Source organism: Sus scrofa, chromosome 14 (genome assembly GCF_054392235.1).
Source record: "Sus scrofa isolate SSC_HxYL_T2T_F1_AM1 chromosome 14, Sscrofa_HxYL_maternal_Yorkshire_Landrace_v2.0, whole genome shotgun sequence".
Taxonomy (NCBI): Eukaryota; Metazoa; Chordata; class Mammalia; order Artiodactyla; family Suidae; genus Sus; species Sus scrofa.
The window spans coordinates 104,331,448-104,355,572 of NC_139396.1; the positions used below are offsets into that span (position 1 = coordinate 104,331,448).

Genomic DNA, 24,125 nt, shown 5'->3' on the forward strand with positions numbered 1-24,125 from the left:
GCATACGTTTAAGAATTCAAAGAGCTGATTTGATCCACTTAATATACTGCAGAATGACTACCACCAAAGCATTAGCTCACACCTCTGTCACATCACATGGTTACCATTTCTTCTCTGTGGCAGGAGCATTTAAGACCTACTCTCAGCAATTTTCAAGCACATAATACAGTGCTATGCACTATAACCACCACGCTATCTGTTAGATCCCCAGAACTTGTCTTTCAACCAGAAGTGTGTACCTTTTAACCCCATTCCCCCATCCACCCACCTTCCCACCCTGCCCAGCCCCTGGTAATCACCCTTCTACTCTCTTCTATGAGTCTGGCTTTTGCAGATTCCACATACAGAGTTTGTCTTTCTCCAACTTCTCTCACTTAGACTGGTGTCCTGAAGGTTCACCCAGGTTGCTGCAAATGACAGGATTTCCTTCGTGTTCATGAATGATGTTCCATTGTATATACTGACACACCTTCTTGAGCTATTATTCACCCATTGGTGGACACTTAGGTTGTTTCCATGTCTTGGCTAGTGTGTCAGTGCTTGTTACACTGTGCCTGGGCTCACATCTTTCTGGGGAATGAGTTCCAGGCAAAAATTTCTTCTAAAATTCTCACTCCACACCTTTCACCCCAGCCAAGCACTGCGGGGCTGCTGTTTTTCCCAGAGTCCCCTCTCATTCCCTCACTCCTCCATCCACCACCAACGCTGAAATACCTTCCTGTGGAGATAATCTCTCATCAGAACGATCATCTGTTTATTCCCGCCACAAAACTTGTGGAAGGAAACATGCGCTCCCTTAAAGGCTCAGCTCATCTCTCTGCCGACCCTTCCTTCATTCACTTGACTTCACTTAATCGTTTGACAAATACCGCCTGGGCTCCCAACTCGTGCCAGGCTTACTGTAGATAACATACAGAACGGGGCAGCAGAAGGAACCAGGTGAGGAACAGGGGTGCACCTGAAGGCTGGGGGTTGTCCTCGGTCATGCTTGGTCACCCCCCTTGGGCCTCAGGTTCCCCACAGGTAACGGGGCTTTCTTAGGAGTGCCCACTGGTGCAGTGCTATGAGCAATGAATACGGTAGCGTCATGACAACACAGAACGTGGCGTGAGACAACCCATGCTGGCCGAGCTGCACAGACAGGAACAGAGGGCCCTGGGCTGAGGAGACCTTGAGGGCAGGACACCCACTTCATAGAGGGTGCAGGTCAGGTGATGCCACTCGGAGGGAGGTTTCTGGGGGGTCGCAGACAAAAACTCAGCATAGCGTAGTTGCTCCTTGAGTTTTTATTCACTGGCTTAGCAGGAACTATTAACAAATAAAGACCCTAGTTTCATATAAACAGTGTTGACCCAAAAAACCTTGTTTCTCTAGGTGGTGGGGAAAAGTATAAAATTCTGAATTTTCATTTCAAATATGGCCCAGGTTAGAGGAACTCAGCCACCTGCAAACCTGGGTGACAGGGAGCCCTGTGAGAGACCAGAGGTTTGGTATCACACACCATCTCTAGGTTTATAAGGAAATGTGGGCTTCTTTTTCTTCCCTGTACCACTGCCTTTCCCCTGATGGGAAGAGAAAGCCAAGGGTCTCTGTGCTTTGGGCCTAAAGCCCAGTTGCAGGCTCTCTGCTGCCCAGACGGGCTTCCCAGGCCGCCTGTGCCAGCAGATCCAGCACCACGTGTCCCAGAAAGAAGCCCAGACTCCAGTGCTCTCCACCTGAACCTGTCACTGGGGAGCTGGGGAAAAGGCAGAGGTGCAGCTGTCCAGGCTGAGGAGGTGGAAGGGAGGGCAGGTGGTGCCAACCACAGATGGAGAGGAGAGAGAAGGTGCAGCTTCCAAGACACGGGTGTGCTGAGGACTGCCCTGGCCTCAGGGATAGGTCTGTTTCCAGGAGCTGCCTGGCAAAGGCAGAAGCTTCCTCATGACATCTTGGCTGAATGGTCCCACCACTAGGAGTCAGGCCTGCCCCTCGAGTCACCATTTAACAGTCGCTCTCTGAACCTTAGGACTGGCCTTTCTGGAGGGGCTCACCCACTTACTCCAACTGCACTCAGACTGCAGGGCTTACAAAAGGGCCAGAGAGAGAGACAAAGACTTGAAGGACACGGAGTTCCATCCCTTATTTAAGGGACAAGCTGCGGCTCCTGCTCTAGGAAGCCTGATGGGACAGGACTGGACTTGGACCCTTACCCCAGAGGTCCACAGGCCCAGCCCACATGTCCCTGAGTGGTCAGGGGCTAGGATCACATGGTGGCCTCTGAATTTCAAACTCTAGGCCAGCCCCATGGGCCAGGACAGCCAGCACACCCTGAACTGTCTTCCAAAATCAATGAGGGCAACAAAACACCCCTTTGGTTCTATCCTGCCTCTGCCCAGGGCTCATCAAGCAACCTTAGGTCTTCAGGACAGAGGTCACAGCCTCATCTCCATCTGCTCTGTTGTTGCTCAGACCTGTTTCTGGTGTGAGATTGGGAGGCGGATGGGGGTGGGGGATGTAGCACACAGGATCCCGAGATTCATCTAGGCCCTGAACCCATACGTGGCCATATGACCTTGTGAAGGTTACCTGGGTGGTCTGGGCCTCAGCTTCCCCATCTGTAAAGGCAGATAACACAAGTGTTGCCCCATCGTGTTGCAGTGAAGAAGAAATGAGGTAAGTCACTAGCTCCGTCCCTCATGCACTGTAGGCGCTCTCATCCCTGCCGTAAGCCCGGCCCGGCAGGCCCTCTGTGAAGGCCCAGGCTCAGGACCCTGACCACATGGCTGCAGATGTGAAGGGAAGGCCCAGCACACCCAGGCCCACATGGAGCCCCAGGATCTGTGAGATGCATTACCCGTCCCCCGTGTGCACTTGCCCCGGAGGAGGAGCTGGTCAGGGTTCAGGCTGCTGGGGGCAGGGTGGGGGGGACTTACTCTCAACAGGGGTGGTTCACATCGCCTTGGTCTAGGGAGAGGCAGGGGAACACGGCGACTCTCTGCTCGTGGAGATCTGAGCCCCAGCACCAGGAGGCCCCCACCTCCTGCTAAGCCAGGGGGGCCTGGCTTTGCCTGGGAAGGGACAGTGGGTGGGGGAGGCCCTCCCTGGGGTCTGGGAGCTCTGAGCTGGGGTCCTAGAGAAGAGGAACCCGGCTCCGTTCTACCCAGATGTCTCCAGGGTGCAGCCAGGCCTGGCTCCCAGCAGTCCTAAAACACAAGCTTTTTGGGAACTTCCCATGGGAACTCGCTTCTTCCGAAATGGCCGTAGCACGCTGTCTTCTGGTAGATGGGCTTCTTCAAATCCAAATCTCTGCATGGTCAGAAAGGGTCATTTTTAATGGAAAAGGAGCAGAGTTTCTTCCTCTGAATTTGGAGCACAGGAGTCATTAACAGACCATGACAGTCTGTGTGGGGAGTGTTAAATCACTGGAGAGCAATTCCCCACATATTTCCTGTCTCCCGTCCCACCACGTTTTATGAAGCCACTGCTGCTGGCACTTGGGAAACAGGCTCAGAGGTCCAGGGACAGCCCCATCACGCAGATGACACCCAGGAACCAGGATTTGAACTCTGGCCTACTCTCCATGCCACTGACCTGGCCCAGACCAACATCAACAGCACCAAGTTCTGGACAGCAGGGGCAGCATCAGAAAAGAGAGCAGCTGGGGCCAGACCTGCCAACTCAATTCCCAGACATCTTCCTAAGATCCTCCACCTGCCCAAAGATGGCCCCACTGAAGCCAGTGTCTGCTAGGCAGCTGGGACCTGACACAGATTCCTTCAACCTGAACACCTGCATCTGGGGTTTGTACTGTCCTGGGCCAAGAGCTTGTAGCCACTCCTGCTTCTGGGAGGCTGAGCATCCTTCTTTCTGCTTCCCTTTCTATTGAGCTGAGCACGGAAAGAGGGCCCTGCCCAACCACAAGGGTGGCCCTTTTACCTGACGATGACGCCAGGCCGCAGGTCGAAGTTCTTGTTGACCACATCCAGCAGTTCCCTCTCTGACTTCTGGGAGGTTCCGTAGGTGAAGATGGAAATGGACAGTGGCTCGGCCACGCCAATGGCATAGGACACCTTCCAGAAGGGTGCAGGGTCAGGGGCTGGCCCCTCACAGAGACCCTGATGTCCTCAGGTTGGGGCCGCTGAAGCCACGGCACACCTGCCCAACATGCTCCAGCCCCCCATCTGCCTAGAAACCCCTGTCATCCTCCTGGGCAGTTTTGGTACATGCCCACTCCCCGACTTTTAATTTTCCTCCCCCAGGTTTGCAGGGACTGGCCACAGTGCCCAACACGACACACACAGAGTTACAATCTCTGGCAAAGTGTGGGGCCTTCCCCTAGGCTGGCGTGTCCTTACTCAGGGCAAAGCTGAGGGCCTGAGTGGGGTGGGATCTGACCCACCTGCACGAGCACTCTCCGGCAGAGCCCCGCTTTCACCAGGGACTTGGCCACCCAGCGGGCAGCATACGCTGCCGAGCGGTCCACCTTGGTGTAGTCCTTCCCGGAGAAGGCGCCCCCACCGTGTGCCCCCCAGCCGCCGTAGGTGTCCACGATGATCTTGCGGCCAGTGACGCCCGCATCCCCCTGCAGAGGGAAAGGGAGACATAGAGGAAGGACATGGCAGGAGCGGGTGGCCGAAGCACCGCGATGGCCACTAGACCGTAACTTGGAAAGGGTCCCTGAGCTGCTGGGATGGGGATGGAGGGCATTTTCCAAAGACCCTTGGCTGGGAGTCAGCCCGAAACCCTGGCCTCTAATCCCAGTTTAGCCACTGACTAGTCATGGAAGTCCAGTCACCTGTCAGAGCCTGCACAGAAAGTGCAGAAGATGGACTAGCTGGGGTCACAGCCTGCTCCTAATGCCTTTGTTTTCAGGAGTCAATCATAGTGGAGAAATCCAAGTACAGGAGGAAACTGTGCTGTGACAAAGACACCCTGGGCTGCAGCCCCGGCTGGTGACGCCCAACAGACATTGAGTTGCCTGTCTCCTGAAGTATCTGCTCTGTGTGATACCAGTCAACCAAGATGTTTTAAAGGTGGAGGTGGGGAGGGGGATCTATGCTAAAAGATGAGGGGAAAGTCTGTACACCATGCCCTCCCCATCCCCGCTTAGAGATCCGCAGTTTGCAGCGGCCTGCCTAGGCCCTGAGAAGTCCTGCAGGAAAGCACAGTGAGCGTGCCCATCCTTTCACCCTGGGTTTCTGTACTGCATTTGGTCACAGGGCCCATTATGGGGGCTCTCCTTTGTGGCAACACGTCCACAGCGGAGGTCCCCCAGCAGTGGTCAGCAGCATCTCGGAGGACCCAGAGCCTCTCCGCTTGCTCAGTCCTACAGCACAGGAGGAAGGGGCAGCCCATGTCCCCAGCTAAAAAGCAGCCCCTCCTTAGTGCCCACAGGAGCTGCAGGTCACAAGAGGCAAGGACCGGATAAGCACCCCTGGACAAGGTCAGTGCCCACGATGGTGAGTTAGCCCCTCGGCAGGGTGAGGTGGCAGCTTGGACACGTGTGAGACGTCTGGAGTGGGCGGGCCAGGCAGCACCACGTGGGAGCCTCCTGGGGACACGCCCCTGATTCCTCCCGCACTGAGGGATACATGGCAGGCTGCACAGAGTGAGCTGACGTGACGTTTCATCCTGGGCCAGACCTGGCTAAGTCACCTCCTGTGGCCCTTGTGCTGGGGAGATAAGCAACCCAGGGGCAAGGACGAATTGGGGCCTCATTCAGAGACAAGGACACACCTGCGGGCCTCCGATGACAAAGCGCCCACTGGGCTGCAGGTGGTAGATGGTGTCCTCATCCAGGTACTGGGCCGGAACCACGGCCTTGATCACCTGCTCCTTCAGGGCCTTGCGCATGTCTTCCAGAGTGATGTCTTCGTTGTGCTGCACGGAGATGACGATGGTGTGGATGCGCACGGGGATGACGGCGCCGTTGTCCTGTGTGTACTGCACTGTCACCTGGTGGTCGGAAGGGTAGGAGGAGTCTTGAAGCCCTGCCCTAGGCTGAGGACACACCACTGCCAGGCACAGGTGCCCAGGAGCAGGCAGGGCTCCCAAGAGCCAGAGGGGCCACTTGTTCTCAAAGAGCCTTTGGTAAAAATTGTCTTGTTTTGCTTTTTGCTTTTTAGGGCCACACCCGTGGCATATGGAAGTTCCCAGGCTAGGGGTCAAATCGGAGCTGCAACTGCTGGCCTACGCCATAGCCACAGCGACCTGGGATCCAAGCCACACCTGTGACCTATACCACAGATCACGGCAAAGCTGGATCCCCAACCCATTGGGTGTGGCCAGGGATAGAACCTGTGTCCTCATGGATACTGGTCAGGTATATTACCGCAGAGCCATATGGGATTCCCAGAAAGTCGATCTCACACATTCTTATATTTGATTCCCCAGTGCTATGAGATGACTGCTGTGAGGCATCAGCTATTCCTACACATAATCCCAGTCAGTGCCACCTGGAGACTCAGGTGTCAAAGAGTTTCCTCTTTGTGACCCACTAGTCTCCACTCCTGTTTTAGAAGGTTCTACGTGCCAGCAAAAGTCCCTTGGGCCAAAGCCCTGTCTTGACCTTCCATGGCCCACAGCCCAGAAATCCCTGCTCCTGCCAAGGAACACAGCAGTCCACAGGCTCCTCAGTGGAGGGTTTCTGCAAGCGTATGGGGCCAGAGGCTTTGCCTCCTGGAGGACAAGTTGAATGAGTGAGGGGGAGCAGCAAGCTCTGGGTTGCCAGCCTCTGGGTATTTGGGCAAAAGCAAGGAAAAGCAGAGAGCACACAGAGGCAGAAGCCTTTCTGTAGCACCTTGCAGGGCAGGCCACAGGGACAGACCTGGGTTTCACTCCCACCAGCATGGGTCATTTCTGTGCCCATGCTATGCATTACTGAAGAATATTTAAGTCACCCTATCAAGGCAGGCATTATTTATTTTGGGGGGCTCATACTCAGCACATGGAAGTTCCTAAGCCAGGAATTGAACCCAAGGCACGGCAGCGCCTGGGGCCACTGAAGTGACAATCCTGGCTCCTTAACCCACTGCACCACAAGGGAACTCCAAGATAGGCATTATTGTCTCCACTTTACAAATGGGAAAAGCTAGGCTATGAGAAGTGAAACTTGTCTGAAATCACAGGCTACTTACTGAAAAGGCCAAGAGCCAAACTTTGTTTTCCCTGCTGCAAAAGCTTATGTCACTCCCAAGTGGCGCAGACCAAATGCTTCTGCATTCTGTCCCCTACAGACCCTTCGGGGTGCACAAGAGCCCAGCATCACAGCCTGATCTGCTTGGCAACAAAGGATAACAGCTTACAGAGTGAGAGGGAAGGAGAGGATGACAACAGCAAAGAAATTGGAAAAAGAAGACGTCAACTAAGCAGGCTACAAGCCATGCCAAAAGTTGTGAGAAGTGGCTTTAAAAACAAGAAAGCTGAGCTTCCAGAATATGAATACTTTGCTCAAGATCATACAGCCAGCAAAGCTGGACTCTGACCTGGAGCTGCGTGGCTTGATAGCAGCAGAAGGCTGTCAGCCAGGACCCTCAATGCTGCAGCCACAGGCCCCATCACTAGGGGTTGAATCGGAGCTGCAGCTGCTGGCCTAAGGCAGCACCCAAGGCAGTGTGGATGCACAAGAGCAGTGCCCAAGGGACTTTGAGGGGCATGGGGCCTACGGAAGCACAGCTATGCCAGATAGCCCTGAAGGGACATTGGTCAGCAAGTACAGAACTGTTCCCTATGCCAAGGGCCTCGATGACAGGGCAGCAAAAAGTGCCTCCCTGGGGCTATGCCTGGGGCAATGTCTCTGCCTGCCCAAAGGCCCCTCAGATACTCATCAAACACAGGACTGGTATCCAACTCCTGCTCCATGTCCTGCTTGGTCCAGAAGAAGGAAAAGAAAGTGCTTACCGCATGATGCCTGATCCCAGTGAGATGGGCAGATGCACACTGTCTGTGCACCCAGAGCAGCCCTTTAATACCAGGCTGCACACAGGGCCCTGGGAGAGGGAGCTGCAGGTGAGGGGTTAGGGGGTCCGGAGGGGAGGCTTGGTGATTGGCTCTAGACCAGATCTGCCACATCTGGCCAGGAGAAGGAGGAGTGGTGAGGCCCATCTCAGAGGCTCCAAGCAGAGCCAAGGCAAAGCAGTGGGCCCTGAGCATCGCTCTTATCTCACCATGTCAGCAAGATGTGGGGAAAAGTACACCATGGAAAACACAACTCTGACCAGGTACAAAAATAGCCATCCACACTGCCACTCGGTTCTCAATATCAGCAGCAAGAATTTGCTCAGGTGGAAAGACTCATCCTGTTCTCACAGTCAACACTCCAGTTAGGTGGTGAAAATCCTTTACCAGTGGGTATAGAGAAGGCTCAGACACCCTGCCTGGCATGGCTCTGCATACGTGGCTCAGATTTGGTGTTGCTGTGGCTGTGGTGTAGGCTGGCAGCTGTAACTCTGGTTATACCCCTAGCCTCGTGGCGCGAGGCTCAGGGCCTGCCTATGGCAGGAGAGTAAGGCTGACTTCGGTATCCAGAGCAGCATTTGTAAGAGAATTCAGCATTTCCCGGCAGGAAGGGAAAGCCTGGAGGCGCCCATCCCCCACGCTCTGGGCTTGGAACTCTTCTACAAAGAAGCACATAGAGGCGGCCTTTCCTATTTCAGCCAGCCTGATATGCAGACCCTCCAGTCCTCACCCTCAGCAGGGGAGAAGGAAAGCTGATTCATTCCATTTACTTCCTCTCATCCCTGTTCTAGAATTTCCTTTTCTGTGAATCTCCACCTTGCTTCCCATGATGGCACAGCTCTGGGACCAGAAAGGACAGGGTCGGGAAGGAGCAGGAGGTGGCGGGGGGGGGGGGGGGGTCAGGGTCCTTAAATTTGGTACCATCACAATCTACCTGCTCATAATCTCAAAGAACAGCTGAGGGAGGCTCCTGCTCCCACTTCCCACCTTGGGAATCGTGTGGATAACATCGCGAGTTCCAAGGAAAGGTTTCTTTGGGCCACAGAGGCACTCCCTTGCCCCAGATACAGCCAGTAGGCCACCTCTGGCCTGTGCAGCCTCACACTTGGGGTGAGGAGGATGCCCTCTGTGCAGCTGGAGTTATGGGGCAGAGTCGCATGCACCGTGCTGAGCTGTAAAACTGTGGGTGCCAAATTCCAAAGGCAGGGCAGGGGAGGCCCTGTCTGAGGGTGGTCAGGGAAGAGCATGAGGAGCTGGGAACGATGCCGGCCACCGATGGACAGTTGAGGACCAGAGAGAGACTCCAAGGAAGGCAAAGGGAGGGAGCGCAGGTGCAAAGCACGGAGAAACAAAGGGGAACATGAGTGAAAGGATGATGAGCGAAGACTGGGGGTGGGGACAGAGGTGGGCAAAGCTGGAAGAATATAAAGGGCTTTAAATGCCAGAATAATGAGTGGGGCCTCCCCCACCCCCCAGCAGGAAGCAGAAGGGTGTAGAAGATTCTGAGCAGATATTAGGAAATTAAAAGTAAGCCTAAAGGGAATTAACTGACGTTTCCGGGCAGGGAGAACCTTTGGGAAGACACAGTACTGGTCTTGGTCCTGGCCTGAGAGATGGGCTGGAGCAGAAGCGATGCTTTAGGAGTTCCTGTCGTGGCGCAGCAGAAACGAATCCAACTAGGAACCATGAGGTTGTGGGTTCGATGCTTGGCCTTGTTTAGAGGGTTAAGGATCCGGCATTGCCGTGAGCTATGGTGTAGGTTGCAGACGTGGCTCAGATTTGGTGTTGCTGTGGTTGTGGTGTAGGCTGGCAGCTGTAACTCCGGTTAGACCCCTAGCCTGGGAACATCCATATGCCGAGGATGTGGCCCTAAAGAAGGACAAAAGAAAAAAAAGAAAAGAAAAAGAAAAAAAGGGATGCTCGATGCTCTAGAGGGAACCCGGGAGTGCAGGCAGAGTGGAGATAGAGAGGCCTGGGGAAAGCGGGGGCTCCATCCCACTCTCTGCAGCTGAGCAGAGCTCCCGGGGCCCCTGTGTTGGTAGGTGGGTCACACAGAGCTGCAGGTGGAAGATTTGGGAGCAGGTGAAAACTGCATCCACAAGTGTGGGTAGAAAGAAAGAGAGTGTGGAAGAGGAAGTGCCAAGACCCTGCGGGAGTATGGCAGAGGAGCAAGGGACCCAGCAAGACCTGAGGAAAGGGGCCATCAGGGCCAGCAGGATCAAACAGGATGTGGAAGGTGAAGGTGGCAGGGGGCCTCTGTGTGTGCTAATCCTTGCATCACCATCGGCCTGCAAATACAGACTTTAGTGCGGATTTCATCATTGCCAGGAGTGGAGGTCAGGGCCACTAAGGACGGAGAGTCAGAATCAGTAAAGGTAAAACCTTTTTATAAGAAATGAAGTTAAAAGGCCACAGCAAACTACAAACAGTACTTGTTCACAAGGTGTTCAAGCTTTGTTTAAAATGTGGAGGCTTGAAAGGCAGTGACCCAAAGTCCGAAACAAGTTACAAAGGAGATTTGTGGCAGGAACTGAGGGATCAGATTACCAGAGTCAATCTATGCTAAGAAGGAAAAAAAAAAAAAATTATTGACTGTTCTTTTTTCTGTATTTTTGAAATGTTTCATTATAATAAAAATGTTGGGGATCAGGGAAAAAAACATCTGGAGCTGAAGATTTCTCCCGTAAGTGGCTCTTTTGAAAATCAACAATTCTTTGAGTGCCCAAACTGAACGTTTGGATCTTAACAACAAACAGCATCAAGAGGAAAGGGGGTGCTGAAGGCGTGTGTCTGGAGCCCCTGGGGGGTGGGGGGCTCACCTGCGTCTTGGAGTCGGGCCTCAGCCAGGGCAGCAGCCCCGAACGCCGCAGGGCCGCCATGCGGGCATTGAGTCTGTGCGCCAGGATGATGGTGAGGGGCATGCATTCCTCCGTCTCATCCGTGGCATAGCCGAACATCAGGCCCTGCAGTGAACACCTGCATCAGACCTCAGGGGGTACCTCTCCTCAAACCTAAAGCTCTGCTGATCTTCCATCCTCGAGTGCACACAGCATCTGCACTGGGCACCCACGGAAGGGAAGACATGGTCCCCGACCCCAGTTCTCTAGGAGGGGAGACAAGCTGACCACCGCCCCCCAACTTGATGCCCTGAAGAAGGGGTGCGTCACCACCCCAGGCATGGTGGGTGGGGTCTAACCTACAGAGCAAATCATCTGTCATTATGCATGAACGTCCCCTGCTAGCCCCTTGACACAGAGGACACTGCACTGCCATCCTGACACAATGCCCACACTAAGCATCTAGTGACCTGATCGCCGGCACCAACATCTTCTTCATTTCTGTCCAGATGGACACACTGGGCGATATCTGGGGACTGCTGCTCCAGAGCCACCAGCACATTGCAGGTCTTGAAGTCAAAGCCTTGAAGTCAAAGCAGAAGGACAGCAGGCCTGAGTGGGGAGTCCTCAGGCAGAGGGAGGCTGCAAGCTCCTGGGGGATGGCTGGGCACCTGACAGGTCCAGGTGGGTGGTCTCTAACTAACTGCCATCAGTCTGGGCCCAGAGCTGAGGCCCTGGATGGGGAAGACTAGTATCCCACCCATCCTATCTCAGGGAACTCTTTAGTCACAAAAAAATCCTCCATAGTGTATTAAACTATACTTCCATTAATAATATATGACCTACACAGAACTGTTGTATGAAAACCAGGTAATAGCTATAGCTGCTCTAGCCCTGCCCCCGAAGCCTCTCCCAGAGGCACTTGCTGGGACCCAGGTTGAAAATCTCTGTACTGAGTGAGCACCCTCCCAACTGTGCAGAAGCCCAGCTGCGTGCAGAATCCAAGTATCAAATATACCGAACAAAGCGGTACATGTGAGCCATCCAGAGACACTCCCAGAGCCAGGGTCCCCTGACCCCGAGATGTGCACAGGGCCTGGAACAAAATGGAAAACCACACCTCTGGAGGCCAAGGCCCCCTCAGCCCACCTCAAAGCTTGGACACAGAGGTGAAGGCTGGTTCCCCCCCCAGGTGGGGCACAATGGGCAGGGAACTGGGGCATGGATGTCTTGGTAGCAGCAGTGCAGGCCAAGGAGCCCTGCCAGGGAGCCTCTGTGTGGACAGCAGGTTCTTCCGCCTTCCGTCCTCATGGCCTTGCTGGGCTCAGCTATGGGATGGATGTGAAGAAGGAGCTAAAGTGCAGAGGCCACACCTGAAGGTCAAGTCTCAGTGACAAGTTGACTGTCACCCTCTTTCCAGTCTGTGCTCCTACCCACGTGGCCAGAATGGACTTACTAAAACAAACAAAACCACAACAAAACCTAGATTCAATCTATCGTTTCGGTACATGCTTCAAGTGGGGACCTACTGCCACATGAAGTAATCTTCCTTTTCCACTTTCACTAGGTCTCTCTGCCAGAAAGCTCCTCCTCTGACCTCCATCCTCCTGTCCACAAATCCAGCTAGCTCTCAGTAAACGTCCTTGGACACCCCCTGCCCCAGCTCCTCACCCCCTGCCACGACTTGTCGCTGGGCACCTCATACTGCATCACTTAATGCCTGGTCCATCCGGTGCAGGCACCCTGACAAGCTCAGCCCATGAAACGCAGTCCTCAGCAGGGCTGGGCTTGCTTCCGGTTCTCCCCTTCCAGGGACGTTACGCTTCCAGAGACATTTTCCTGCTGCCTAACGCAGGACAAAGATTGCTCGGGAATAAGGTCTAAATGTACATAAACAAGTCAGCCCTTCCTGGTAGAGCAGGGCGAGGGCTCTGCACGGTAACGTGTCAGGAGGCTGCTGCTCTAGGACACCGTGTTTTCTCTGTGGATGCCCCCGAGTGCTGGCTGGGAGAACCACCCTGTACTCACTGGTTCTCTCCCCAGATTCTTGACACGCCCTCAAAACTTTCAGATGCTCAGGGCAGTCCTTTGGGTGAGCTGCTGGGAGCTTCTGCATGCCCCATCCTCACATGGAGAGGGACTCTGTCACTTATAAAGATGTGAGCATCGCCCCCCACCCCCTGCCCCACAAAGATGCCACCTATCACCCCAAACAACCAATGTTTGTTTGTCAGTGGAATGTCAGTGTACACCGGCCCTAGCATCTGGCCCTCTCAGCCTGACCTTCTGCCAGCCTGGTCCTAGATGTGGGAGTCTGCTTCAAGGGCCTTGGTTCTCTCTGGCTCCTACCCCCACCCAATCACAGGGCGCCTCCTCAACCCCTTCTGGGGCCCAGGCCCCTTCTCTGGGTTGTAGGCTCCCACACTGCCTGCCTCTGGAGCACCCGGGCCAGCCTATCTCTTCCTCGTGCTTTCAGCACCAATTCTGCATCGAGTTAGCTTCTTCTTTGTCTATGCTAGGAAGTGGCATAGCATAGTAGTAAGTGCAGGAGTCCCAACCCAGGCAGCCACTTACGACTGTGTCACCTTATACAAGTTATCTCCATCTCTAAGCCTGAAGTGCCTCATCTGCCTAAGAAGCAGAGCAGAGTTCCTTCAACAATTAGGTAAGAAGACAGACACACAGAGACAAGCCCCAGTGACCGGCAGAAAACAGGTACTGGGCAGAAGGCAGCTCCTTTTACTCGGAGCTTCTCTCTCTTCCAAAGCTTCAAGAAGCCAGGACCTTAAATAAGACCAGAGTCAGCAATGGATGGATGGGGCTGGTCTACCCTGCTGCCAAGGCTCATACTGTGAGCCCTGGATCCTGACTGGTGGGCCTAGGAGTGTTTTTCCCCCTGGCGGTCTCTGCTCTTCCAGAAGACCACAAGCCTCAGGTGGGATTCAGCCTTGGGGGCCCTGCCCTCACCCTTGGCAGAATCGTCATAGCCAATGTGCTTGATGGTGTCTCTGACCACCCGCTGGTAGTCCACCATGGCCATGGACGTGATCTCACCGCACAGCAGCACCATGCCCGTCTTACACACCGTCTCTGTGAGGGAGGGAAGGAGACAGGTTAGTGGCCACCTGCTCCGTACCTGGACCTCTCACAGTGCTGAGAAAGAGACAGAAAACCATGATGCTAATACAGAGAGTAAGTCCTGGCACAACTGCTGACCACCTCCTCATGCTGCCTGGAGAACTACGCTTTGGAAAGAAATGGTCACACTTGAGTTTTTATAGCCCATACTTACTGCTTGTGCAATCTTCAACTACTTATTTAGCCTCAGCTGGTAGCTGGAGATAATCATAAGACTGCTGTGTGGATTAAAATGAGGCAATGGCTGTATGCAGGTACTGTAAAGAATGCAGCCAACGTGTAGGGAGGCCTCTCCTGCTCCCTTATTGCTAAACCTTCACTGCAGGCTTTAGGGGGTAGGGTCCTGAGCAAAGAATCAAGGTAGGCTATTTACAAAGATGTCAGGGTGAAGTCTTCCATTAGAGGGGCATGGGTCTCTACAGTGTCAGTAGGTATGGCCCTGGAGAGGGAAGGGTAGGTCTGTAGTGGACAGCCAGAAGAGCAGAGCTCTGGTCTCCATGCCGAGACCCCTACCCCGTGACCCTGGCCAAGGCACCAGTTCAGCTGCAGCCAAGATCCCCTCAGTAAAGTGAGGGGGTTAGACCTTTCTGCTGTGCCAAGGGCTTCAACACAGGCATAGGTTTCAAAGCTCAGCCCATTTAGGCCTCCAGCAGGAGGGATCGGGTATTTCTTACCACAGGCCACCTTGGCATTGGGGTCCTGCTTGAGATGGGCGTCCAGCACTGCATCGCTGATCTGGTCACAGATCTTGTCTGGGCAAGAATGAACATGTGTAAGAGTCACAGGAATATTAAGCCTAACAAACTGAAATGTTAAAATAATTAGATATTTTGTCAGTTTACATATCAATCTACTTAAAAGGACACTTTTCAAATAGAAGAAATTATAACTTTTTTGGAAACTTTTATTTCTTCCCACTTTATGTATATTATATAAAGTCATGGCATTCCCTAAAAAAAGAAATAGATTCCAAAACCAGTTATAAGAGCATAGAGAAATTCAAACACACACACACACATGTATTCTTCTAACTAAAAAGTATCTTGTTCCTCGTCATATTCCTTTTAATTCTGATGTCAAGAAAAGTCCTAGAAACAGAATTTAAATTACTAACTAACGAAGTCAGTAAAATTAGGTGCCAAGAGGTAAAATAGGATGGGAGAGACAGATGCATTGTACTACAGGTTCCACAAGCTACAGTGAGCTGTGTACAAAACACCACACCCAGTTCTGTGACTCCACCTGCAAGAATGCTAACTAAGAGACCCTCTGTACATCACTGCCATGGCTGCTTTGCAGAACACTTCCACATGCAGCTCTCAGATCCTCCCCATCACTCAGCCTCCTGAAGGCCAGATGCTCCAAGAGCTGGGTTTGACCTCCCCAATCAAAGTGGGAGTGACAAGAGTCTGACACAAGATGACATTTGATCTTATTCTTCTACTATTTGCCTTGAAGACAAGTATATATTTGCTGCACAGCAGAAATTGACAGAACATTGTAGATCAATATAATAAAAAATAAAAAAAAAGACTCCCCATGGTGGAGCATGTAGACACTGTAGCTGCCAATGTACACAAACTCAGAAATAAAAGTGACATCTATTTACACATATTACATCTCATTCAGTGTTCAAAATACCCAAAGAGTCTACTCCTAGTATATTAATAAGTTTTCCCCCAGCTTTATTGAGGTATATGTACACAAAAATGTGCATGTAATTAACATATACAATTTGGTGTGAGTTTGGTCATATGTACATACTTGTGTTACCAATCACCACAGTCAAGGTTTAATACACATCCATCGCCTCCAAAAGTTTCCTTGTGTCCCTTTTATTTTCCCTAAGTTTCTTAATTAAGAATCCATGTCCAGGAGTTCCCATTGTGGCGCAGTGGAAATGAATCCAACTAAGAACCGCGAGGTTGCAGGTTCGATCCCTGGCCTCGCTCAGTGGGTTAAGGATCTGGTGTTGCTGTGAGCTATGGTGTAGGTCGCAGATGCTGCTCGGATCTGGCATTGCTGTGGCTGTGGTGTAGGCTGGAGGCTACAGTTCCAATTAGACCTCTAGCCTGGGAACCGCCATATGCCACAGGTGTAACCCTAAAAAGACAAAAAAAAAAAAAAAAAAAAAAATCCACATCCAGAATCAAGTACTTCTGCTCTTGAAACTGCAAGTCCTATAATAAAAAAGCTAGTTAATCTGAAGATGAATTCTCTAATCTTTCCTTCAGAAACTACTACTAAAATATATTTGAGTTTTTCTGTCTTCCTGCTGGTGGAAGATCTGTTATAAATCTAGGTTTGTTTGAGTCCAGGCCTCACTACCAGGGAAGGCCTCCTGCTGCCCAAACATCCACTTTAGACCCAGCCATCAGGGCTCCTAGGAGCTACTCACATGCTGACTACAGATGACTCTACTTGTTGAAAGGAAATGGGTCACAAGTTCCCAATGCACAGGGAAAGGGGTAAGGGATATTAGGGATAAAACCGTAAGTTGAGCAAGGATATTAAATTAGCTCCACAGACTAAGGTAACACCTTAGGAGGTCCTTTCTGAACAGTAGCTTGAGGCTTTTGAAATTTCTATCAATATCACTTAGTAGCCTTAAAGTGGCCAATAGCTGGTTTTCTTGGAAGTTGAAAAAGAAGCATTTATTTTATCTTTCTGATGGAGAGGAATTTAGCACTGAAATGACAAACAGAAAGTCACCAAGGAAACTGTCTTACATGGATGGTTAATTTATAGTGGCAAGTGAAAGGAAATCAGATTGAAGGGCTGACATTAGGTAGACAGAATAGCCAATCAGTTGACTGGAATTTTCATTCTCTGTCCACTGAGCACATTGCTCTGTATACAATGGGACCACTGGCCACTGTGTGACAAAGAACCCACGTCCTCCAGGTGGACCAAGTCCTATATATGGCCGTTTCCTAACCTGCATGAGGCCTTCATAAGCCATGGAGCTGACTGGAATGTGTCATACGGAGCAATGGATCTGAGATTACGAGGACAGTAAACCTAGAAACTTCATAAAGTCATGCCAAGTCACATATAAAACTCAGTTTAAGCCAAGGTTTCGTCAGCGTAATATTGGCATTTGGGGCTAGAAAATTCGTTGTTGTGGGGGACAGTCTTGCACATTCGGGGTGTTTAGAAACATGCCAGACCTCTGTCCACTAAATGCCAGGATCCCCCCCCCCCCCACCCAGCAAAAATGTTTCCAGGCATTACAAAATGCCCTTGGGGGAAAAGGGGCAAAACTGCCCCCAGGTGAGAACCAGCAGCTAAAGCACATGGGAGGAGCAGTACACTGAGTTATCTAAAGCTGAGTTGCAAACTGTGAGAGTTAAAAGTTCTCTGGCAAAGAACAAGGATGAGGAAGATGACAAAAAGTTAAACTCGGTGATGATGAGTTACCAGAAACTTCAAATACTCCAATGAATTTTGAAGAAGTGCTTAAATGCATAAATCAGTGTGTCTGGCCCAGGGTTCTCCTCGACTCATGGTTCCCCGTGTGTGGCTCCCACACCAGCAGCATCAGCATCTCCTGGGAACTTACTAAGAACACAAATTCTGGAGCTGCACCCAAAACCTACTGAGAAACTCTGGAGGTGGGGCCCAGCACTGTATTCTAACAAGCCTGCTGGGCAATGCTGATGTACCCTGAAGTCTGAGAACCACTGTCCTAGAAACTTGAGGCTCTGATCGTGGTCTTCACAGCTGCACAGAAGCCTCTCTCATTCCCCCACATCACAGTCCACTGACCTTACAGAGAGCAAAAAAAAAAAAAAAATCTGGGATTTTCTTCAAGGACCTAAAGATCTGTCTCAGCACCTAGTAGAAGGCACTGCCATTCATTTTTAAACTAGGCACAAGATTTATGTGCAAAACTTGGTGACCCATGGTCTTATCTGTGGGAAGATTCTCTATTGACTTAAGCTGCTCATTGATAATAGATTAAAGCCTTACTCAAAAAAAATCTCAATATATAATGTTTATATCTGATGAGACGTTTTATGTGTATGACTTATTTATCAACCAACTGCACATTCTCTGTTGCAACCCCACTATGTGGAGATACTGGTGGTGGGCAACAATGTGGACCTGCGGCTTCTTTAACTTACAATCCCTTATTTGCATTACAGGTGACTATTTTACAAAACTGCAAATTAATAGAATAAAAAAATATTTCATACTGCTCCTCCCCAGATCCCTAATAGTAACTAACCCCGAATTTTTTCAGACCTTTAATAACAGTGAACGCCACCCCATACAGGTCACAATCCATCCAGGACAACCCACTTACCCGGGTGCCCCTCTCCCACAGATTCTGATGTGAACATGAAGGCTCCTTCTTCGCTTAGAGAATGGTCGCACAAGCCATCCACGGGTCCATTCATCTCTTCACACTTCTCCACTCAGCTTCTTCTAGGTAGGTTTTAAGGCTGGAACTCTGCCTGATTTTTTTTCGTTTTGTTTTCTCTCCTTTAAAGCCAATAGGCTCGTCTTGGGCAGAACCACAGGGCTCACTTCTGCCTAAGTGCCCGTGAGCACGTGAGAGCCAGGTGAAGATGGGTGAGAAGGGAGGGACTGGAGACGGATGTGTCACTCCCTCCAACTGGTCAGAGCTTGCTCCTGAGTGACTCCTATATATGGAAAAGTGAAAGTGCCTGAATAATCATGTGAGAAAATCGGAGGAGTCCATTTCCTGGCAAGGGGGGTCTTCTTACCTTGAGGAATTTCAGCCCTTAGCTCTGATCTTCCAAGCCCGAAGCATGTGGTCAACGCATGGCAAAGAAGGCTGGATAGATCCTGCAGAACTGAAGCTCCTCGGGGACTCTGCTTTAGTTCTGCAGCTAATCTCCACGGTGCTCCAAGGTTAACAGCCCACGTTGGAGGGTGGGGGTCTGTGGTTGCTCAGGGATACACACAGGAAGTAAGAAACTCCTTCCCAGAGATATGGTTTAGGCTAAGATTACAACACAGGGTGGCCTTTGCTCTTGGGTGCCCTGCCTCCTCCCCCACACCTTGTCTGGATTGGGCTCTTCTCCTTCTACCTTCCCAGAGCAAGAGCATGCACCTGTATTCTGAGTCAGCTTGGATGTTACACAACAGATTCATTTAGAGGAAAAGCTTTTGAGCCCACATTTTTCTGCTAATAGAAATCACGTAAACTGTCAACTTCTCTAAGACGCTGGCAGTCACATTAACAAGCAAGATGTTAAAAAAGTATCTGAATGGGTTACAAAGAACAATGATTTTTGGGAAAGGATTCTTGAGAGGCAGATTCATTATGGAGAAATTATCAGCGTCCAGGTTCCCAATGCTTCCATATGATACAGTAGACACCTATATATTAGGTCCTATATACTTGATAAACAGCCTGCTCACATGACTCCTGCATTATTTTTCCTTTGACCAAGAAAAGAAATAGGATTACATCCTGAACCAATTCCTGCACTAACTGACAGCATCTTTCACTTCACTCTCTCCCACTCTCAGATCTAGCTGCATCCTCAGGCCCAGGGAACAATAGGGAATTGAGATCACGAAGAATGAGAATGGGTGGAGAAACTGGTTCCACTAGAATGCAATAAAAAGCAATCAACTGAAACCTCATGTATCAAACAGTGGACTGTGGGAAGCAAAAGGTAGGATGCAACTGCCCCAACCAACAGTTCTGGCAACCAGATCCTCTCTGTACTTATGAGTATTTAAAAAAATTTTTTCCAGTGTTCCAAATCTTGAATTTTCCAGCTGGTCAACAGTAGCAGCACTATCCATCCAGGGAATTAAAATCATATTAAAGTGACTTCTTCTAGGATAAAGTAACAGATTTTTACACATACATATTTAATCAGAGGCATGTAAAAAAGAATGAGCTCCAATGATCATGTACAAGACTGCAGAAAGTTCAAAGACAACAAGGCCACTGGGAAGGGGTGGAAAAATGAAGAAACAAATAGGGACTTTAGACAACATAGCCTTGTCCCTGTCAACACACAGGAATCCCTCCTGTTTGCACGTAAATATTTCAACATCACTGTCCCTTTGTAAATTTCTTCTGGGTACACTGGTTTCAAACCTGGAGGTAATGTGAGCTAATGTTTAATGTGAACTACAGACCTAACTTACCCTAGCAGTTACAACTATAGCCATTATGTTCTAAATGTGCTTTAAGAGCAAGATGAAGCATCAAGTACTCATCAAGCTTCCTAGAGCAAGCAAGAAGTCAGAAAACAAAGCAGCCTAAGTGCCCTCTGAATTCCAAAATGAATAACAGCATTCCACGTTGAAGAGGCATGGGGTCAGGGGGGAAGGTGGGGGTAGAGGGGACGATGTCCTATCCAGAGAAATGTCCCTTTCAGAAACTTCTGCAGTCTGGACACAAATTCAGAGGGAAGGAACTGGAGGGCACCTAGATGGGTATCCATCTTACATGAGTCTCATATGACATCGCTACTAAATATTAGGCCACCACATACTTTTTCAGCAGATAAATATTAACAAGAAGTGCACCGAACATAGTGTTTAGGGGTGCAGGCTTCGTGGCTGGAGTCATGTTTTGCCTCTCACCTACTATGAAACCTGGGGTGGGCTTCCTAACTTCTCTAGGCTGCTATTTCCTCACCTTTAAAGTGGATTAAATAACTGCCTACCTTGTAGCATTGTTGTAAAAATTATATGAGGTCACACAGGTATGTTGAATATTGAGCATAGTGCTAGAACACAGTAAGAGTTTAATAAACTATTACCTAAGTACATTTTATGTACATATACATGATTTTCTTCTCAAAAACAAAAAACGTTGACGTTATTGGCATCTTCTTTTTTCACAACATACTATCGTTCTCTTTTTACATCTCAGCATGTAGGCAGACCACATTTTTAGCACTTGACTAGTATCCCATGATAAGGTTACATCGTAAATTATTTAACCACTCATTCCTCACTGGCTGGATATTTTCAACTTCTCTAATTATTTATTATCACCATAATGCTGCAGAGAAGATACCAATCATTGGCATGCTTTTGTAAAAAGACAAAAACGCAATGACCTGGTAATGCTGAACTAGACCAAAGATTTCACTTTTGTGTAAATTTTACCCAGTCAGATAAAACAAATGGTACTTTAACCAAGAGTTAAAATAGTAGCATCAAAAAAAAAAAAAAAAAAAAAGAAAGAAAGAAAGAAAAAAAGTAGTGTCAATCTGTCCCCTTCAGATAGAACTGGCAGATCTAGGCAAAATGTAATTACTTAGAGAGCTGAACCCACAAGGGCTCCAAGGCCCTAATCTGCCGTCATAAACTGAAATTGATGCCTCCCTTAAGCACAGACTGTCCCATTCTCCTTTACACATGAACTGTCCTAATGTCCTTCAACCCAGCCCCACTAATTACCTAAGGCCAGTTCAACATGTCAAAGGCCCACAGTTGATCTCACTTCTGTGCAGAAACCTTTAACTCTGAAGCTCTGCTAACAAGCCTCTGAAATATCACTCTCAGTTAGATTTACCCCAATGAATCTCAAAATGTAAAATATCAAGTGGAAGATCATGTTTCCAATGAACAGGATATGGAAGGCACACTGATCAGTTTCAGGAAGGAGCTTGAGGGCACCTTATTGCTATAATACCATGAGGCAGGAGAACCAGTGGAAAGTAGCTGATCAATGGTGCCCTTCACCTGCCCCTGCACTGCCATCTGATGGCTATGCCACAGGCAGAAGAAGGGCAGTTTGAGAACCTAAAACTCTGAAAGCAGAAGTGGAGTGTGCATCCATCTCTTAAATGCTGCTTAAGTGCAAACATTTCTAGAAATTCCCCTAACCTAAATGGCATAATAACCATATGGAAGATTGGCCTCTTTTACCCTCATTAATTTAAGTACAAACTTTTGCCACATATGACATCCTGGAACATGAATAACTTATTCATGAAAAAAAGGTAAAATTGAGTCAACACCACTTACTGAAGAGGCTTTTTCCCACTGTATATTTTTGCCTCCTTTGTCATAAATTAATTGATCATATGTTTGAGGGTTTATTTTTGGGCTCTCTATTCTTTTCTATGGATTTATGTGTCTGTTTTTGTGGCAGAACAATACTGTTTTGATTACTATAGCCTTATAGTATAGTCTGATGTCAGGGAACATGACTCCTCTAGCTTTGTTCTTTTTTCTAAAGATTGCCTCAAATATTTGGGGTCTTTTGTGGTTCTGTGCAGATTTCAGGATTATTTATTCTAGTTCTGCAGGGGAAAAGAATGTTGTCTTTTGATAGAGATTGCATTAACACCACTACATGTAAAAGAATGAAATTAGAACATTCTCTTACACCATATACAAAAATAAACCTCAAATGGATTAAAGACCTAAATGTAAATACTATAAACCCCTAGAGGAAAACATAGGCAGAACACTCTTTGACATAAATCACAGCAATATTTTTTGGGTCCATCTCCTCGAGTAATAGAAATAAAAACAAAAATAAACAAATGAAATCTAATTAAACATAAAAGCTTTTGCAGAGCTATGGAAACCATAAACAAAATGAAAAGACAATCCATAGAATGGGAGAAAATATTTGCAAATTATGCTACTACCAACAAGAGATTAATTTCCAAAAATATACAAAAGCTCATACAACTCAATATAAAAAAAAATAATAATAAGTCAAAGAACTAAATAGACATTTCTCCAAAGAAGACATACAGATGGCCAGTGGGCACATGAAAAGATGCTCAACATTACTAATTATTTGAGAAATGCAAATCAAAACTACTATAAGGTGCCACCTTACACCAGCCATAATGGCCATCATTAATAAGTCTACAAAAAACAAATGCTGGAGAGGGTATGTGAAAAGGGAACCATCCTATACTATTGGTGGGAATGTAAATTGGTGTAACTGCTATGGAGAATAGTATGCAGGTTCCTTAAAAGAAAAAATATAGAACTACCACATGATCGAGCAATCCCACTCCTGGGCATATATACAGAGAAAAGCGTAATTCAGAAAGATACATGCACCCCAATGTTCACTGCAGCATTATTTACAATAGCCAAGACATGGAAACAACCTTAATGTCCATCAGACAGATAAATGGATAAAGCAGATGTGGTATAGATATATACTAAGGAATACTACTCAGCCACAAAAAAGAATGAAATAATGCCATTTGCAACAACATGAATGGACCTAGAGATTATCGTACTAAGTGAAGTAAGTCAGATAAAGAAGACAAATATTGGAGTTCCCTGGTGGCCCAGCAGGTTAAGGATCTAGCATTGTCACTACTGTGACTTTGGTCACTGCTGTGGCTCTGGTTTGGTCCCTGGACTCAGAACTTCTGCATGATGCAGACACAGCCAAAAAGAAAAAAGATAAATACCATATGATATTGCTTAACTGTGGAATCTTAGAAATGATAATGAACTTATTTGCAAAACAGAAATAGACATAGAAAACAAACTTATGGTTACCAAAGAGGAAGGAAGGGTGAATTAGGAGTTTGGGATTAATATATATACACTACTATATATATATATATACACAATAATCAAGAAGGACCTACTGTGTAGCACAGAGAACTACAGTGGATATCTTGCAATAACCTATAGTGGAAAAGGATCTGAAAAAGAATATACATGTATGTGTATAAATGAATCACTTTGCTGATTTTCAACTTTACAATGTTGAAATTAACACAAATTGTAAATATAGTATACGTCAATAAAATTTTTAAAATCCCTGTAAGAAAGAACATTTTGTCTTGTAAATCAACTATACTTTTAATAAACAATAAAGAATAAAAATTCTCTGGATTTCCTGTCGTGGTGCAGAGGAAATGAATCCGACTAGGAACCATGAGGTTGCAAGTTGAATCCCCGCCCTTGCTCAGTGGGTTAAAGATGCCATGAGCTGTGGTGTAGGTCATAGATATGGCTCAGATCTGGCATTGCTGTGGCTGTGACGTAGGCTGCAGCTGTAGCTCTGATTAGATCCCTAACCTACGAACCTCCATATGCCGCAGATATGGCCCTAAAAAGCAAAGAAAGAAAGAATAAAAATTCTCATTTCGGAGATTATTTAATAACATGAAGGAATGTTCATTACATAAATGAAGAACATAGTAAAATTACATTTTTACTATTAAAAGAACATTTTCTCACACCATATACAAAAATAAACTCAAAATAAGTTAAAGACCT

At 48.6% G+C, this 24,125-nt stretch overlaps 1 protein-coding gene across 2 annotated transcripts; it reads right to left on the reverse strand.

Moving 5' to 3' along the window:
* Window positions 1–1,268: 1,268 nt before the first annotated feature.
* MAT1A (methionine adenosyltransferase 1A) lies at window positions 1,269–18,537 on the reverse strand. Of its 2 annotated transcripts, NM_001243187.1 has the most exon segments (9): window positions 1,272–3,285; window positions 3,916–4,049; window positions 4,379–4,561; window positions 5,716–5,934; window positions 10,755–10,898; window positions 11,243–11,355; window positions 13,740–13,862; window positions 14,585–14,662; window positions 18,220–18,454. In NM_001243187.1, coding segments are annotated over 9 exon segments (1,191 nt in total). In that variant the 5' UTR covers window positions 18,314–18,454; the 3' UTR covers window positions 1,272–3,182.
* Between the last annotated feature and the right edge of the window lie 5,588 nt (window positions 18,538–24,125).

Bases quoted from the DNA above. Each gene is read 5' to 3' on its own strand.
- MAT1A (XM_084992950.1), bottom strand. From the start codon at position 18,313: ATGAATGGACCCGTGGATGGCTTGTGCGACCATTCTCTAAGCGAAGAA. The intron at 11,356-14,584 runs GTAAGAAATACC...TTTGACTTCAAG, and splicing joins CAATGCCAAGGTGGCCTGTG to GCTTTGACTTCAAGACCTGC. The intron at 10,899-11,242 runs GTCACTAGATGC...TGTTCACTGCAG, and splicing joins ATGTTGGTGCCGGCGATCAG to GGCCTGATGTTCGGCTATGC.